The sequence below is a fragment of the Eublepharis macularius genome, chromosome 12, assembly GCF_028583425.1.
Source record: "Eublepharis macularius isolate TG4126 chromosome 12, MPM_Emac_v1.0, whole genome shotgun sequence".
NCBI classification, from domain to species: Eukaryota; Metazoa; Chordata; class Lepidosauria; order Squamata; family Eublepharidae; genus Eublepharis; species Eublepharis macularius.
In genome coordinates this window covers 68,892,083-68,911,287 of record NC_072801.1, presented here as the reverse complement: position 1 = coordinate 68,911,287, position 19,205 = coordinate 68,892,083, and the positions used below count along the sequence as shown (strand labels likewise).

The window sequence follows — 19,205 nt, the reverse complement described above, 5'->3', positions numbered from 1 at the left end:
GACCTTGTACGCCATGGAGACTGGGAACAGAAGTGTGCCTACCTATGGTTGGAATTCCATATTTAATCTAGGATTTAGTCATGCAGACAGAGTTTATGTAAAGTAGGTTCTCCCCTTCTGCTACTGCCCACCAGAACTAGGACTGGTATGTGGTGGCGGACTTCTAGCAACCCCTGGTGGGGTTTTCATGGCAAGATACTGCCAGAGGTGGTTTGCCATGGCCTGCCTCTGCAATCCTGGTCTTCATTGGAGGTCCCCCATCCAATTACTAACCAAGGGCGACCCTGCTTAGCATTCTGAGATCTGAGGAGATCAGGCTCACCTGGGCTATTGATGTGCAGCTAGAACTGATACATTGCCTGAGAAACCAGATCTCATGCACGTAAGTGTACTTGACATTCAGAAGTGCCCCTGAAGTTCACCTAGGATTGCCAGAACTCAGTCATAGGCCCTGAGACTCAGGTTTGGGACTGACTCTTGAGTTTAGCAAGCCAGAATCTCACAGTGATCAGAAAGTCTTGCATATCTGATGGCTTCATTAAAAATTTCTGCATATGCCTGTTTGTGGAAACTACTGTGCACATCCACTGGACGTGTGAGGTAATTATCTGACATGAACCCTTCAACTGCAGATTACATATAGCTCACAAAAAACAGGGAAATTAACTTTTACATTTTTAAAAATCTGTGATGAATAGTTCATCCCTTCGAAGCTGCATTGTTGTGGCTATGTATATCCAGATACCCATGGTACAATTGCTAGCAGCACGTCAAAGAATAGTGCAGCTAGTCCATGTGATGGTAACAGGACCGGTCCTGTGAGGTTACCGAGCCCAGGCTTATCACACCACTGGGCCCCTGCCCATGTGCTTAATGGTATGGGAGGATGGAAGATCTGGCAATTCTACTTTCACCTGAAAGCAATTCTGAGGCAAATGGAAGAGGCCCTGCCCAGGTAAAATCTCTCAGAATTCTGAGGGAAGTTAAAACACTACTACTACTACTACTACTACTACTACTACTACTACTACTACTACTACTAATAATAATAATAATAATAATAATAATAATAATAGCTGCACTTATATACTGCTCTTCTGGACAGATTAGTGCCTCACCCAGAGCAGTGAACAAGTCAGTGTTATTATCATCCCCACAATACAGGCGGAGAGCTGGGGCTGAGAGGAGTGGCTTACCCAAGGCCACCTACTAAGCTCATGGCAGTAGTGGGATTCGAACCAGTAGAGTGCTGATTCGCAGTCCAACCAGTTAACCACTGTGCTACACTGTGCTTAAGAACATTTGCTTTCCTCTTCAATGCCACATGAATAGAGTTTCAGGTTCTTATACCCTCCTGATGGGAGGTGGGGGACCTGGCACTTACCTAGTGCCTCCATCATGGTTAATTTGATGCCTGCACATTCCCAAAGCATGCATAATGATGTCACTTCTGGGAAGTGATGTCATCACACCGGCCACAGACATGCTCCCACAAGTGCCGCATTGCTAATTCTGGCCCATTTGGCCAGGAAGTGACATTGTCACACCCTGCCAGGAGTGCATCCAATGCATGTTTTTCTGGGTTGCTTGCCGGTGTCAGGTGATCTCTGGGGTGCACGCCACCTCCCACCAATTGCCAGCAATAGACAGGCAAAGGGGCAAACCTCCAGGAGATCACCCCGCCACCTGCGGGCACCGGGGAAGCCTACACATAAGACAAAACAAAATATCCCTCTGTGGGTCACCAACCCTGGCTTGAGTAATTCCTGAAGATTTTAGGGCAGAGTTTGGAGAGGGGAGAGAGCTCAACAGGAATGTGATGCCATAGAGTCCACCTCCCAAAACAGCCATTTCCTCTAGGGGAGCTGATCTCTATAATCTGGAGAGCAAGTGTAATTCCAGGAGAACTCCCAGTCCCACCTTGAGGATGGTAATGGTGACCCTTCTTGATAAGACACAAATCAGTCTTGCCTTGAGGACACTTCTTGTCCATGCAGAACCCAATTTTATCCCCCCTCCCTTTCCACTTTTTAGATAGCATCATCCCACCACTCACTTGATGGCTTGGCACATATCAAGCCCCATCTTGACACAGTTACGGGCATGATTGGGCAGCGAGACAGGCAGACCAGAGACACAGTAGTAGCAGTCACCCAAGATCTTGATCCGCATGCACTCGTTGTCCTAACAGGCAAGAAACAATCAAGATTTAACAGAGCCCTGATTTTAGTCTTAGCTAAGTTTGGAGCAGGGGGATCTATATTTTTTGGAGAGGTGTTGAGATGCCCTTTCACTGGAGCAGAGGATCTGAAGAGATGCATTCAAAGAAAGATGTTGTATAAGGACAAAAATCTCCTTTCTAACACAGGCGTCTCTAAAGATGATCCCTTGAAATTAGAAGCTGTCTTAAAGATCAATAACGGCTGCAAAAAAAAAAAAATCCACCTGCTAAATGACTATTTCTCCAGTCAATGTGTTAACATCAAGTAATGTTTTAAAATAGAATGTCTAAAATGAAAAGCCACTTGGTCTTTACCCCTCATCTTGATATCATCTATCCAATTTTTCAGCTTCTTCCAAAGATAACTGGCGTACAGCTTCCTAATTACAGGCAGCAAACTAATTAGGTGCTAATTAGTCTGCTCCTTTTATCCCCTTTCAAGGAGACGGGATAATTAGTGCTTTCACCCAATTCCTAGGCCCTCTACCAGAAAAGCTGTTGAAAGTAAATAAGGATGTCAACAAGAAAACCCGGCATTTTACATTAGATGCCGGTCTACGTATTCATTTGCTTGGCGGTCCCTAAGGCATCTCGTTCCTCACCTTGGCAATTTGATCAAATTTTCCAAAGAGTTCGTTGAGCATCAGAACAAGTTCTTTGGGGGAGCACTCACTGGCCAAAAGCGTGAATCCAACAATATCAGCATACAGGATGCTGTTGGGATAAGAGGAAAAAGAAGATGTGAGGAATTAAGTTGTTGTTGCTGCTGCTGCTGCTATTGTTGTCGTCGTTGTTGTTTACGGGCACGGAAAGAGCTTCCATTCTCACAAAGCTGGATCAGGCAACTTTGTTGACCAAGGGAGGCGGGGACGAAGTACCTGACGTTCTTGTGCCGCTTCACATAGAGATTGTGGAAGTTGTTGGTGCTCTCCTGCCTCCTCTGGGCTTGGCCGCCATCCCGAAGTCTCTCTATGATTTCTGCCTTCATCTCCAAGGCAATGTAGGCAGGAAGGATGGAGAGCAGGAGGTGTTCCTGGGAATGATAGACCATAGGAAGAGAAAGAAGAAGCCATGGCGGAGTTTGGGACAACGGCAATACCATTTTTCATAACAGCTTCATCACTCATTACATCACTTTTGAAGATAGTTTCAGGTGAGTAGCCATGTTGGTCTGTAGTAGAAAATTCAGGTCCAGCAGCTCCTTAAAGACCACTTAGATTTCCAGGTTATGAGCTTTCAAGAGTTGAAGGGAGCTTAGACTCGAAAGCTCATACCCAGGAAATCTAGTTGGTCTCTAAGAGCAGAACCACAAGTGACAAAAGGCACAGATTGGACACTTGTCAGCTTCCCTCAAGTTTTGATGGGAAATGTAGGCATCCTGGTCTCACAGCTTCACTCTCTGACTGCTGTCCAATGGACTTTTCAACTGTCACTTGGCCAACATTCCGCCAAGCTGCCTACATTTCCCATCAAAACTTGAGGGAAGCTGACAAGTGTCCAATCTGTGCCTTTTGTCACTTGTGGTTCTGCTCTAAGGTGCTACATTTTTGAGCTATTTACACTTAACGATTCACCAGTATCAATATCTGTTCTCTACATTAGGTGGGACATTTCTTTGTGTGAGCTGGCTGGAGAAAAAAGCTCTTCTGTGCATGTACGGACTGTCTGACTTGTATCATTAGGTCACTGCAGCTGCCACGTATCTGGGGTCAGCAGCAATGCCTGACCTTCAAAGCAAGTTGAAGCTCCAGCACATCCCTCTATGCTTCCACATGGTAAGGATTGCATTCCCACCTTTAAAGGCAGATGCATGCGTATTGGCAATGGAGCTTCCACACAGGAGTTTTCTGTGCACTTTCTTCCCTCAGCCCCTTGTGGACAATATTTTCCCCCATGGTGCCACCAGGGGGCTTTCTGAGAGCTTTATTTAAATCAATAATTGCTATAGCGTTACAGCAAAACACCAATATTCATTAAAAGCCTTCAAAAAGACCTCTGGTGGAGCAGTGGGTGTTGCAGGCAGGGGACCAGGGAAGTTCTCTGTAGTCACTCTAGTACAGGCTTTCCTGGAGCCACTAGGCCTCAGTACATAGGCCCAGGCTCATACCAGTGAAGAAAAAGGCAGCTGTATGAGTAGGGTTGGCAGGTTGCTCTCACCTCCAAGGATCCTCTTCCCCCACACATGCCCCGGGGCTGACGCAATGACATCACTTCCGGAAGTGACGTCACGATGCTGTGCACACGAGCGCTCCCATGCTCCACACGGAGCCAATTCGGCCCATTTGGGGCCCAAATCAGCCCCAAATGAAGCGTGGGAAGAAACATTCCATTGGCTGATGTGACAACATCACTTCTGGAAGTGACATTGCTGCCACACCTGTTGGGAGCACGCATGCCGTGTGTGTTCCTGAGGTTTCTGCTGGTGGCAAATCCCTGGGAGTTTGCCTGCCACCAGTGGGCACCTGGGAACCCTATGTATGAGGCTGACGGCAGCCAAACAAAGCAACAAGGGTAGGATCTTTGAAAAGGCACACTTCACTGTCCAGATGGTGTTATAATGCATTCAGAATGCACTCTTCCAAAAAAGATCAGCACAAATCAGATTTGGGCAAGAGCGAATTGAGGATGAAGAAAGGATGATTAGAGTACAATCGTGTGGTGGCTTCAAAAACACTGACTCCATTTTGGAAGCCGGATCAATGAAAACCCTCCATGTGAAAGAAGTTTATTTTCATCAAAGCCCCGGTGGAATGGATGGCCAGAGGGACCTCTTCCAAGTCCATGTGTGTTCTCGTGCTCACCTGATGCTTCTTTTCTGACTCCAGCTTGACACGAGACTGGATAAGGTTGAAGGTCTCGTGAAACGTCTCTTGCAGGGCCACTTCCATCAGGTGCTTGTGGTAGGCCCCTACCAAGTTCCCACAGACAAAGATGACGAGGTTGGCCAGGAGCTGAGAGCAGAGTCCAAGACAAAACTTGTGAAACAAAGTCAAATTGGGAAGGGGAGAAGACACCATGAAGAGGAAGTAGGAGAAAGCCAGGGAAGAGTGTCATCTAGCAAAGGTGATTCTGTGAAACGGTGAGTGATATAGGAAAGCTGGGGGTGGTGGCAGCATGTATGACAAGACAGATGGATGGGACAATAGGACAACAGGACTACAATGAAAAAGGAAGGATGATGATGATGAATGGGCTACAAAAGGGTAGGAGAGATGACAAAAGGAATGGACAGATGGACAAAAGGAGGACGGAAAGGATGTTGAGATGGAAGGACAGAGTGCAGGAAAGGAGGTGGTAAAACAAGTGGATGGATGGATTGGTGGATGGATGGTCCAGAGATGGATGGGCAGGATGTCAAGGTATATGTATAGAAGGAAGAACTGAGAGGTAAAGGAAGCTGGAAGAATCTTTGGTGGGAGGTACAAAAGTAGGAGAGGAGAGATGGCAAATTGGGCAGACTGGAGGATGAGAGAAGAGAGGGACTGCAAAACAAATGGACATGCAGACAAGAGGAGGATGGAAGAGATAGAAAATTGATGGAAGGGCAGAGTACAAGAAGAAGGTAACTCTGGCAAAATGATCGGGTGGATGGGAAGGAGAAGTGAATAGACCAAAATGCATTAAAGAAGACAGAGAGAATAGTTAAATGGATGCACATACAAGAGAAGGGAGTGATGGAGAAAGGGATTGACAGAGATGGAGGAAGAGAGATGGCAAAATGGATGAATGGGTTAGAGGCTGATGGAGGATGAGAAGAAGTTTGGTTGAGAGGCAAGGGGAAGGATGACAGGACAGGCAGGGCGATGGAGAAATGGTCCCATGGATGCCATAGAGGGCATCATTAAGGGATGGGCATTATAGGAGAGAAGATCTGGGGCTCAGGTAGGGGGTTCTTGGGGCTGCAGCAGCGGCAAGCAAGCCTACATTGCAACAAGAGCAGGACAAGAAGCTGTTCTCTGTGGCCTGATTGAAAAGAGACACTGGTGAGCAAGAAGAGGATGATTTTGCACATGCCCAGAGCTGCATTTAAACTATTCTACACAGTGGCATGTGCAGCTGTAAGCATGCCCGAGATCCATTGCCCGGGTGGGTGTTACACTGAGTGATGCTTGCAGAGCACCCATTGCTACCTTGCATGGACATGTGGGTGGTGGCCCCTCAGCCCAGTCTTGTTGGGAAGGGTTCTTGGATTAGACTCACCTGCAAGGCCAGCTCTGCCTGAGAGCCACGCCCAGTGGAGAGGTAGACACCCAGGACTATGACATGGGAGAGGGAGGAGGCCAAGCCAGCACCCACTGCGTCTTGCATTCGGATGGGCAACATGGTGTAGACAGTGAAGATGATGAAGAGGAAGAAGGAGACCTTGGAGGAAAGAGCTTGGCGTCAGTCACCCTTGCAACAGGATTAGCAGAATATAATTCCATCAGTGGAAAGAGAATCCAAAACAGGTTTGTTTTCCTTCATACAGTCTAGCAGTAGCACCTCAACCGCATTTGCTGGGAACTAAATTTTGGGTTGCAAGCAGGATTGCCAGCTCCAGGTTGAGAAATTCCCGCAGAATTTGGGGGTGGAGCCTAGGGAAGGAGAGGTGTGGGGAGGGGAGGAACATTACCAGGGTATAATGCCATAGAGTCCACCCTCCAAAACAGCCATTTTCTCCAGGGGAACTGATCTCTATGACCTGGAGATCAGTTGTAATTCTGGGAGATCTCCAACCACCACCTGGAGGTTGGCAACTCTATTTGCAAGGGAGATTGGTTTGGTTTTACATAAAGAAACATTCCAAAGCATGAACTTCCATGTCCCCCCACCTGCAGCCTGAAGAGATATAGTCCATTCCACCACTTCCGATTTCCGGTCACCTTGTTCCCCTGGAGGTGTGAACCTCCTCCTTGGGCAGCTTTTGGTGTTCAATGCCAGGATAAACACAGGATATGGCCATGGCGGTCCCTGTGTGGTAAGGTTTGTGCTTACACGCAAAGCTTTAACATTTGAAGAGGTGTAGCTATGGCTCAGTGATAGAGTGTGTGTTTTGCATGCTGAAGGTACCTGGTTCAATTCCTGAAATCTCCAGTTAATTATCTCAGGTGTTAGGATCTCTTTTGTATCTGAGGCCGTGGAGAACCTCTGCCCATCAGAGCAGACAATGAGCTAGATAGAACAAAGATCTGACGCAGTGTAAGACACCTTCATATATTCAATCCTCCACCAAGTTGTTTTTAAAAGTTCATTGCATAGAGAAGACTAGATATCAGGGAGGAAGTTGGGTGAAAACTAGACATGGGCACGATCTGAATTACAATTTCAAAAAAACCCGATTTTGGCATTTGCGCCATCATGACTCAGCTAATCGATTCCGTCCACGGCAACCGATCCAGCAGTCGGGGGTTTGCTTGTTCGGGACTTGATTGGATGTATCCGTTTCTGTTCGGAATTGCAGACACTCTTGCGCCAGTAATTTATTCCCGGGGCAACGGAGCCAGGGGAATGGGCTGTGTTTGCCCTCCTTCTGTCGCCCTCAAAACACGAATGGAAGCCCAGCTTTCCTTGATTAGCAGGCTTCCTTCCAACGATGGAGCAGCAACCCAGGGGAGTGAGGGGGAAAGGGGTGTTCTGAAGCCATGGGCACAAAGGAAAGGCAAAAGGCAGCGCGGGAGGCTGGGAGGCCGCCCGTGCCGTTCGTCTTTCCCCAGGACAAGGAGCATGTGGGCAAGCCAGCTGCCCCTTGTCCTAGGGAAAGGCAAAACGCAGCACGGGAGGCTGGGAGGCCGCCTGCACCGTTCGCCTTTCCTCAGGACAAGGGGCGTGCGGGCAAGCCGGCCGCCCCTTGTCTTGCAGGGCTGGTGAACCACACGGGCAGCCGCCAAGCCACTCGCCCTGCCGCTAGCTCCGCAGTGCACCAGGACAGCCAGCTTGCTGCGTGGGCGGGGGGGGCAACCCAGGAGCACGCGCATGCGCGCACGCAAGAGCCTGACTACAGTTGCCCTGGGCACTGGCAACCGTAGATCCGGCCCTGGGAATGTCCATCCCTGAGGGAAGGCGGCTCGTTGCCGGGTTAAAAACTCCCCCCTCTACTCTAAGTGTGTGTGTGTGTGTGTGTGTGTGTGTGTGTCCCCTCCCTCCCTGAAGGGAGGCGGCTCATCGCTGCCTCACCCTGCCCACCGTGCCTGGCGGCTGCTGCCACCAACTACCATTCCTATATTGCTGGAAACAGCAGGGCGCCCTCCTGCTTTGGCCTTCCCAGTTCTGGATCAGAAATGGGACTTGATCAGTTAGAATCGGTGGCCTGGGTTCGGCAGCAGCCTGGATCCACGAATGGCTTAATCGGTATTTTTTGGGGGGGATCATGCCCATCTCTAGTGAAAACACTTCTTGGCAAGCTACCTTTCGACTGAGAGAGAAGGGTTATTATTATTCTTATTATTTTACAACATTCAGCTATACAACTCCCCACCACCTCAACTTACATTCTGAAGCATCATGATTATTGGTTGTGACTGTGTAGATTGATGCTTAGAAAATGCCCATCCCAACCTTAAAGCTGCCCATCCTAACTTTTAGATTCAGGGCCCAAAATGGATGTAGCAGTAGTACCTTACCTGGTCCCAGGCCCTAACCACTCCTCCAGTGAAGACAAAGACGTAGCCCATGGTAATGAGGCAGGTCCAGATGATGGCTGAGAAGACACGAGTGCATCGCTGAAAGATACTCTCAATGCACACGAAGACCAGGATGAGGCCAAAAACAGCCAGAGCAGCAAATAACGTGATTAAGAAGCCCAAGTTGGAGGAGAATTCCTGGGAGGAAGGAAAAGCATGATTAATCATGCCTGCAATACCAGCCCTGGCATCCTACTAGAGGTAGCTGCGCTACAGGAAAAAGGTATTGAAATTGGTGGTTTCTGATTCCTTCGATTTGCCTTAGTAAACCAGCATGTACTTGTTTGATCGTCCCTTCTCCCAGTTTCTTAGATGGTTGCCAAGCATCTAGAAAGAAGGGACCCAAATCCATTGTTGGTGGGCCACTCAGATCTACTTTTGAAAATTATGATATTTTGAGAAGCACATTTAAAATCAATGACACTCTTAGCAGCTGTGGCTCTTCTAACAACAGTGGTTTGCATTTCCTACAGGTCAATCATAGGAGCTGTTCTAACAGCAGTGGTTTGCAGTTCCTACAGGTCAATCATAGGAGCTGTTCTAACAGCAGTGGTTTGCATTTCCTACCGGTTAATCTTAGGAGCTGTTCTAACAGCAGTGGTTTGCATTTCCTACAGGTCAATCTTAGGTGCTATTCTAACAGCAGTGGTTTGTATTTCCTGTGGGCTAATCTTCACAACAGAAGCACTACAACCCATTTTCCCGATATTCCTTTTTCTAAAATACACAACCCAAAACTGACAGAAACAAAGGACCAACTGCAAACATGTCCCTGGGTTACCTGGAATAGACTCTTACTCAAATGGTATTGTCAAGCCTCCACCACTTGTGAGTGTGTGTGAGAGAGGGGGGGGGAAACAGGAGGGAGAGAGAGAAAGAGAGAGAGAGATCTGGCCTGAATAAGCCACATGCCCTGGCAAAGGGATGCAACTGGAACCCCAGACCCACTGGCTTTTTTCACCTTTGAAAAAGGGGACACGCTTATTGCGCTCCTATTTTAATATCAAACAGCTGCATGAGCCTGCTGTGCACAAGTGATTGCACATTGTTGAAGACCCTACTTGACCTGCTGTTTTCATTTACTGGGAAATAGCCCGTCCTCTGCTGATTTCAAAGCCAAGAGGGTAATTATTCTTTGAGCAAAAGACGTGTTAGAAAAACACAATTGTCCTAGAATATGCTAGCAACAATTCAAGACGTACCTTAGCAGCTGCAATGTGCGAATTGGCAGGCTGTGCACGGCATGGTGCTTCATGCTCCTGTATGCCCCTCCCTACATGTGCGTGCATTTACATATATAGTTACAGGCGACTATAATGCAAAATTTCAGCTGGCACTGAATGGAGCAGCCAACATGCTACCAGGGGATTATAATACCCTATTTACATCAATTGCACTGGTTTCCAATTTGTTTTTAGGTTCGGTTCAATGTTTTGGTGGTTGAGTTTTGCATTCCCAAATGCCCTTGGGCCAGTGTATCTGAGGAGCCACACTCACCTGTATGTAGAGTTGCCAGCCCTTGGCTAGCAAGCCCCAGGAGCAATGAAGAAATGGAGAATTCGAAAACCAGTATTGTGTGATGTGTTGCCCACTGCCAGTTTCAGACCCAGAAGTGATGCTGGCTCTGGTTAGTACTTAGATGGGAGTCCAACAAGGAAGTCCAGGATTGCCACACAGAGGCGAGCAACAATAAACCATCTCTATACATATCTTGCCTTTAAATTGGCTACGACTTGACAGCACTTCCCTCCTTCCCAAATGTTGTAAACTGACCTGGATATTCTAGTACAAAATGAGGTATCAGTTGAGTAAATATATACATGTCCATGGTTTTGTATTTCTTGATATGGGTGTCAGAGATAAGATGCACTCCTGCTTAGAGATTTAACTTCTAGAGTAGAGGACTTGTGGAACTCGTGCCATGCAGAGTTGCTGGCCTCCAGGTGGGGTCTGGGGATTTCCCAGAATGACAGCTGATGTTCAGATTACAGAGGACAGTTGCCCTGGAGAGGGTGCTTTGGAGGGTGAATTCTATAGCACTATACCCTGAGAGGTCCCTCCCTCCTCAAATCCTGCCCTCCCCCGGCTCTATCCCTAAATCTCCAGGAATTTTCCAACCCAGAGTTGGCAACTCGAATGTCAAAAGACACAGTGTAGTGTAGTGGTTAAAAGCAGCAGGACTCTAATCTGGAGAGCCAGGTTTGATTCCCCACTCCTCCACCTGAAGCCAGCTGGCTGACCTTGAGTCAGTCACAACTTCTGGGAACTCTCTCAGCCCCACCCACCTCACAGGGTGATTATTGTGGGGATAATAACAACATACTTTGTAAACTACTCTGAGTGAATGTTAAGTTTTCCTGAAAGGCAGTATATAAATAGAATGTTGTTGTTGTTGTTGTTGTTACAGTGATAGCCACTGGGTTAGATGAATTTAAAAGTGGATAATTGATAGCTGAATAAGGCCTTGCCTTCGGCATGTGGGATACACAAGTGGTTCACTGAGCCTCAATAACTTACTTCCTTGTTGGAGGAGAGTATTATCTCTCTGTCCCCTCTACAATCTGCGCCCACAGTTCTGTGCTCTTCGCATTCCATGTGCCCTCCTCCCTATTCTTATTTTATTGCTTTTTATTCTATGCTTCTTTTACTCTCCGGAGCTGATTCTGATTTGAGATAGATAGATAGATAGATAGATAGATAGATAGATAGATAGATAGATAGATAGATAGATAGATAGATAGATAGATAGATAGATAGATAGATAGATAGATAGATAGATAGATAGATAGATAGATAGATAGATAGATAGATAGATAGATAGATAGATAGATAGATAGATGTCAAATAAGACCTTGAATTTCAGGGGCTGTGATTGCTATGCAATAGGGAGTCAACAAGTGAGTTTTGTAGTTTGTGGGTTCTGCTTGTGAACTTCTCTATGGCATCTGACTAGCTACTGTTGGACACAAGATGCTGGACTAGAAGACTTATGTGTCTGACCAACATGGCTGCTCTTATGTTCTTTTCTAGATGAGGAAAAATAGGCAAGCTCTCCCCCCCGACACACATTATTTTTGCACGGGGGAGGGGGAACTTGGGAGAAAGGCAGGCACTCTCGTTCCCTGGCAGTAGCTTTCCGAGACCATTTGAGCTCTTCTTTTTTAATGCAGGCTATTCTCTAAAGCTGCTATGTGTCTGCACAAGTCTGAGTTGGCTTCGTGGAGAACTCGTGAAGGGAGTAACATTTAGGGTCGAGCTACAAGTGACGAATGACACTTGCCTGGCAAGTGAACAGACTGAGGGCCAAGCTACACATGACGAATGACACTTGAACAGCAAGTGTATTTCTCCCTGTTCACTTGCCCTCCACTCAATCCACTTGCCGTTCAAGTGTCATTCGTCATGTGTAGCTTGGCCCTCATGTGTAATCCTCCCTGTTCACTTGCCATTCACTTGCTCTCCACTTGATCAAGTGGAGTGCAAGTGGAGCACAAGTGAACAGGGAGGAATACACGTGAGCAGGGTGTTTTTTTCAGCTGGAACACGGGGGAACAGAGTTCCAGAACCTCTTGAAAATGGTCACATGGCTGGTGGCCCCGCCCCCTGATCTCCAGACATAGGGGAGTTTAGAATGCCCTACGCGCCGCTCAGCTGCACAGAGGGCAATGTCAACTCCCCTCTGTCTGGAGATCAGGGGGCGGGGCCACCAGCCACGTGACCATTTTCTCTGAGGGCAACCTGCTGAGTTCCACCACCTTTTTTCCCAGAAAAAAAGCCCTGCACGTGAGTCTGTTCACTTGCCAGGCAAGTGTCATTCATCACTTGTAGCTTGGCCCTTAGAGTGGCCCGCTGCCTGCCTATTTAATGCAAACTGCAGACTCATTAAGCCACAATTTGCCTTGAGGCCATCGAGGGAAGGGAAAAAGGGGCTAACTTTTCAATCAGCACTTAGCAGGATCCCTACTTTTTGGTTAGCATACTAAAAGAAAACGTGCATCCTTTTAAAACACATATTTTCTTCTTTACAATGTTAATAGATGAGTGGAGGAGGTGGGTTCAAATAAGAAAATGGTGTGCAGATTGTAGCATGAAATCCCCTGACCTTTCCTGGACTGGCCCCGATGCCACTTGGGTCTGCACAGCTTTGCAATCTGCCTTGCTTGGAGGGTGTACGGCCATGTGATCTTCGTCTCATTTGTTTGAGCATCTTGGTTCAAAAAACATTAAGCCACAAAGGTCCAAAGAAGTCAAAACTTGTCTTACCAAACGGAACCATAAATAAGGAGAATTGGAGAATGTGGAATGGAGACCCTTCGGCAGCTGCTTAGCCCTTCCATCCAGCCATCTTTCACCCTCCCAATGAGCCAGAGTACGCTCTTTAAGGTTAAATGATGAAACCATCTTCTCCTTCTCTTCTGTCAATGCCTTCACCAGCCTCTCTCACTAGGAGGGGCTGCCACATTTCCATTGGGGGGGAGCATCAAAGAAAAAACCGGAAAACTCGACAATTTCCTCAAGAACAATGGAAATGTCTACATTCCTTTTTGCCAATTCCAAGTGTCGATGCAGTGTCAGAAATGTACAAGGTGAATAGGTAATTTTTCAGTTGAGAGTACCTTCTCAGAACAACTGCTTTCCTCAAATGAAGAATACATTTCCCTCCTTCCTTAACTCCTTTAAGCAACTTGCTATGTTCATAATGGCTAAATAAAGGGGACAATGATCTTGTAAAACCATCCAAGAAATGGGATCTCTAGTGGGCAAGCTGGGCAGGTATGCATGCCAGACTCCTTCTATTGTCAGAGGCCTCCTGCTGGCAGCCCGGAGTAGTGGTAGGAGAAAAATCAAATCAAAAACAGCGATGTCACCAACATTGCTATGTCACTTCTGGGTACAACCCAGAAGCGACAAAGGGTAGCTCTAGGAATCGCTAGAAACTCTATAGTTTTGCCTGAACTCTACAGGCAGGTCAGATAGGTCTAGGGTTGCCAGGTCCCTCTCACCTCCCTCATGCTGTCCATGAAGATCGTCTTCTCGCGTGCCCTGGGGCTGACATGATGATGTCACTTCCAGAAGTGATATCACTGTACCAGCTCTGCACAGGGCTGATTTGGCTCGTTTGGGGCCCAAATTGGCCTCAAACGAAGTGTGGAAATGCTCCCACGGGTGACGTTTGGGGCCGAAAGTGATGTGGCCAACTTGTTGGGACCCCGCATGCAGCGAGCATTTCTAAGGTGCCTGCTGGTGGCAGGCAACCTCCGGGAGCTTTCCATCTCCTGCCAATTGCTGGACAATCAGCGGATGAGGGGGTAAATCCCCAGGAGTTTGCCCCCCATTGGTGGGCACCTGGGAACCCTAGATAAGTCACATCACCATCTCATGCCACTATTTTTTAAAAAATACAAAAGAAGAAGTTTATGTTCTTTAAAGGGAAATGCCCAAGATTTAAAAGTTTGGGTTTTTAAAAAAAAAAGTTAGATGGTGTCAATCAGTGCCCCAGATCAAGTAACCAACCATAGGCCCCATTTTTCACAGGACTCTGTCAACTCTGGCAACAAAAGTGCTAACCTCTACACGATTGCCTTCCAACTGTGTAATTATCAGGCCAGCCATGGTGCTAGAAGATTACCCAGAAAAACACTTCTGGGTCATATAAAAGATCCAAGCCATCGGTTTAAGGTAGGCCCAAAAGGGCTAATGTTTCTGTCACACGGTCTTCCTTGAAGGCGCCAAGGGCATCGTGCATGACTGCCCCTCCCTCCATTTCAGCCTTACAGCACCCCTATGAGGTAGACTAGGCTTGAGAAAGGCAGGTTCCAGTTCACCCAGGATGTGTCATCATGGCCCAACAGGAGTTTGAACCAGATCTCCTTCAGCTGTTACGCCGCACTGTCCCCGTGTGAATATGGGGCAATCTGTATGCCACCTTTCACCCCATCTGTGTGAAGCAATAGCCATCCCCTCTTCTCTGCCTCCAGTACCTGACATCCAGCAGAACACTGTCTCTGTACCTAAAGGTTTTATCTAGCAGAGGTGCTTCAGAATTTCCATCTCAATAGGAAATTCTCACTTGAATATGCTGCTTGTGTCTTAGTTTTATTTTCTCTTGGTGCATTCAAGATTATTGAAGGAGTGGGGTGATGCACTGTATATTAGATAGATACTCAGATATTTAGTAGCATTACCCTGGCCTGGATAGCTCAGGTGAGCCTGATCTCGTCAGATCTCAGAAGCTAAGCAGGGTTGGCCTTGGTTAGTAATTGGATGGGAGACCTCCAACGAAGAACAGGGTTGCAGAGGCAAGCAATAGCAAATCACCTCTTATAGTCTCTTGCCATGAAAACCCCATAAGTCACCATAAGTCAGCTATGACTTGAAGGCAGCACACAGCTATGACTTGAAGGCAGCACACAGACACATATGGTAGCATTATGGAATTCGGGACTGAAACATGTTCTGAGTATGACCTGGGTCCAAGAGAACTTGGGTCTTGCTCGACTGCAGTCCAAAATGGCTACCCACCTGAAGTACATACCACATATTACAGTGCACATCATGTGCTCCTCAACATGAACAAAGTTCTCAAAAATTCACAACAGATCATTGGAAGGATACAGCAAGCATGGGGCAGAAGAAATGACAGTCACACAGCCTTTTCACATTTTGTTATTGCGGTTAATTGCTGATGGGTGATCTTTCCTCCATGAATTTGTCTAATCCTCTTCGAAGGCCATTTAAGCCAGCAGCTATCGTAACATCATGCAGCGGCAAGCCTCCAAAATTGTTTAATCCTCTGCAAAAACTACCAAAGCCACCACTCCACTTTGTATTAGCAAATTCCATAATTCCTCATTGGGGAGGGGCTCACTGATAGAGCACCTGCTCAGCACACAGACGGTCCCGGGTTTAGTCTGCAGCATCTCCAAGTTAAAGGAACAGGCAGGAGGTGATCTGCAAGACCTCCGCCTGAGACCCTGGAGAGCTGCTGTCAGTCTGAGTAGACAATACTGACCTTCATAGACTGATAGTTGGACTCATTATAAGGCCGTTTCATGCGTGTTCACATTTTGCATGACAGAATGCTTTCTTTGGGCTGTTTGGAACCTAACTGCAAATCCCTTTCTTTTGGGCAACTCCTCCACCCCCAAGTCCCAGTTTTATGAGAGAGTGAAGGAGAATCTTTTTATGGAAATGAAATGAAGTCCTGCCCTCAAGTCAGAGTTGGCTTAGGGCAACCCCTGGTGGGGTTTTTATGGCAAGAGACTAACAGAGAGTGGTTCGCCATTGCCTGCCTCTGCAACCCTGGTCTTCGTTGGAGGTCTCCCATCCAATTACTAATACCACTCATACATTTCATAATCAATGCATTTTTATTTTGAAATGAAAATCCCACCCCAAAGTTTAGCCTTTCCCTGTGGAGAAGGTTCCCTGGTTCCTTGCTTGTCTAGATTGTCTTTGCCTGTATCCATTTCCAGCAGTATGCTGGATATTTGGATGTGGGGTGTCTTGAACAATACACAGTTTCTCCATGGTCTTCTTAACCACCTAATCCCTCCCTTCTGATTTTTAACAAGCATCTCACTCCCCAGAAACCACTTACCCTGCCACTGGCAAAAGATGTAGCAATTAAAGCTATGCAGATGCCCAAGACGATGACAAGCAATAGAAGAATCAGGGGGTATTGTTGACTCAAGCTGTAGTAGGTTTGGTAGAAGAGGTCTTCTCGTGGGGTATCGCTGGTAGCCTGGGAGCGACGTGGGCAGGGCATGTCTTCGCCTGTTCCCAAGTATTCCCACCTTGGGGGAGATATTGCTCCTCATCCGCAGGAGAGAAATTCGGTGAATCAGCACCTGTGGCTGCAGTTATGATCGATGTCCCTTGACGAAAACAGTATCCAATCAAGGCCAAGAAGTTCCATAGCTGAAATTTATATTTCTGTTACTCCAGACCAGAAGAAAATCCAGCATATGAGCAGATGGCCTAACAACAGTTCTCAATAAGGAGCAGCAATGTGAGGAAAAGCCATCAAAGTTATTGGAAGTTGGCACCAGAACAGAACATTCATTTAGAAGAACCTGGATGGGGAAATGAGAAAGGGTGGTCATTTCTTCTGACTTAATACCCAGATTCCTGAAAACGTCTGCAATTTATCGTGCTTCTTCCCTTGAGAACAATAAAACTTGTTCTTCATTGAAGATATACAATTGGTATGTTTGAAAATTCAAATGGGAGAATACTGAGAGGCCATTAATAAGTAATAGGTTCCAGAAAGAAATAAAAACATTTTCCAGATCAGGTTTGCTGATTTAACAATCCTGCTAGAATTCAAGAGTACAAGCTACAAGACTGTCTTGAGAGTGAGAGGGACAGAGAGACAAAAGCAGACCAAAGGGCTGGAATAAGTTATCTCTAGGGGTGGGGGGGAGTGCTAAGAAATTAAAAGGAAATAGGTGCAAATTGTGGGACTTGTAATATTCTTTCAGGGATTCACCCATCCTCCAGGGATCTCCTTGGAGGTTTCTCATTTCAACCTCACAAAAGCCCCATGAAGTAAGTGAGGAAGCAAACTTTATAACAAGAAGGGATTTGAACTCAACTCTTCCTGATCTAGCTGCAACATGCCATCATTCTAACTGTTGTGGATAAAGGAGGCCGAGAAAGAATGCATAATAAAACTGAGCTAAGTTCAATGGGTGGATTTCAGAGAAGGTCTCACAGAATATTCACAAACATTCCATTTGCTCAGAAAAACAAAAGCAGGGATAACCAGCCAGTTATTTTATCACTAGCAACCATTAATCCTCACAAGAGATTTTTGACATGGAAATGACATACGAGTAACAAGTGTCTTTCTCTCTTCCTTCTCTGCTCCCAAACACACAACTGAAATATTTCTCTCTGGACCTAACTCATCCACTCTGGAAGTCAAACTGCTCCGCAGCAATCCCATCAGATTGTTACAACAAATTAAGGTCTCTCCAGTCTCTCAAAACCTTCTTTGTGGTGTAAACCTGTGTAAGAGAAGCACCTGTCCTTCTGAATACCCTCCCATTCTGAGAAACTATCTCAGCTAGGTGTTATTGCCTCTGCCTGGTGGCTCTCTTTACTGACAATCTGGCAAATCTTAAAAAGCTGTCTCCCCAAACCAACCCTCAGCCCCACCATGGAGTTCTCATTTTCCAAAGACCCCCAAGCAACCCCTCTTCTTCTCACCTGCCAACTCTGTAATCCAGGCAGCCCGCCTGGCTTCTCCTGCTGCTTCTCTGACGCTGCGGTTCTGCAGCTAGAAGTCTCTCTCCCTCTGCCCAGCCAAGCTTAGTTCAGGCACTGAACTTGAGCTCCAAAGCTCTTCCCTGGTTAACACTTTCAGTCCCACGGGGGTGGGGAAGGGAAGAAGTCTTCTTCAGCACTGAAGGCAGGGCCTTTGAACAATGGTGGTCCTAGGAGATGCAGGGGGCGGGAATCTTCTCGTGTTTAAAGGAGCGGACAAAGAGATTGCAGCATATGTATGAAAGGAACAACTCACAGGACTCTTTTGGGACACACTGCTGAAAATCTGTGCACCTAACTTCTAATTAAATAACCTTTGCTTCTAAATAGTTTGGGGCAACACAGATGTTTTCCCCTAAAACACGCATATGAGCTCCTCAAAGGTGCTCTGTGAAGACAGTCAAGTTACAGGAGGGTGACTGGCAGAGATCTGAACCGGGGTGACCACAGGGCAACGTCTTCAGCGCCTCAGAAAGTGTCCTATAGGAGGGTGGAGATTTGGGGGCCCACCACAGGCCTATGTCCTTGCCTTTACCAGCCTGCCCAGGGCAGAGTTGCCAGCCTACAAGTGGGGCCTGAGATCTGGAATTACAGCTGATCTCTAAATGACAGAGATCGTTTCCGCTGGAGAAAATGGCTGCTTTGGAGGGTGGTCTCTGTGGCATTATACCTTCCCCTACCTAAACCCCGCCCTCCCTAGGCTCCACCTCCAAACCAGGAATTTCCCATCTCAGAGTTGGCTGGCAACCCTGCCTGGACTGTCGGGGAAGGAAGCGGGGAGAAGACTGGAAAGTGACTGCTTTAATAAGTAAAACAACAGAAATGCATGCAGTCCTTAAAAAAAAAAAAGGATGAAGAATGGAAGCATTGCTTAAGAAATATACCAGCATTATCAGCAACAAGCAACCTCTTTCTCTCTCCCACACACTCTCTTTCTTCTCTCTCAAAAGTTTTCAGGCTACAGGATATGTGTCTTTGAAATGTATAGCTACTGTATTTTCTTTGCAACTGCAGATTTGCACAAAAATCAGTGTGTACATTGCAAATGGGTTGGA

General features: G+C 46.9%; 1 protein-coding gene across 1 annotated transcript in view; it reads right to left on the bottom strand.

Annotated features, from left to right (window-relative positions):
* Positions 1-18,159, bottom strand: part of ADCY4 (adenylate cyclase 4) — a 53,714-nt gene extending 35,555 nt beyond the window's left edge. Inside the window, exons 1-8 of the mRNA XM_054995426.1 lie at positions 18,094-18,159; positions 16,481-16,955; positions 8,821-9,018; positions 6,422-6,583; positions 5,023-5,172; positions 3,100-3,254; positions 2,824-2,935; positions 2,057-2,184 (exon numbers count right to left, since the gene is read on the bottom strand). Coding sequence (XP_054851401.1) covers positions 2,057-2,184; positions 2,824-2,935; positions 3,100-3,254; positions 5,023-5,172; positions 6,422-6,583; positions 8,821-9,018; positions 16,481-16,648 — 1,073 coding nt within the window. The 5' untranslated portion in view covers positions 16,649-16,955; positions 18,094-18,159. The remainder of the gene's footprint in view (positions 1-2,056; positions 2,185-2,823; positions 2,936-3,099; positions 3,255-5,022; positions 5,173-6,421; positions 6,584-8,820; positions 9,019-16,480; positions 16,956-18,093) is intronic.
* Positions 18,160-19,205: the final 1,046 nt, after the last annotated feature.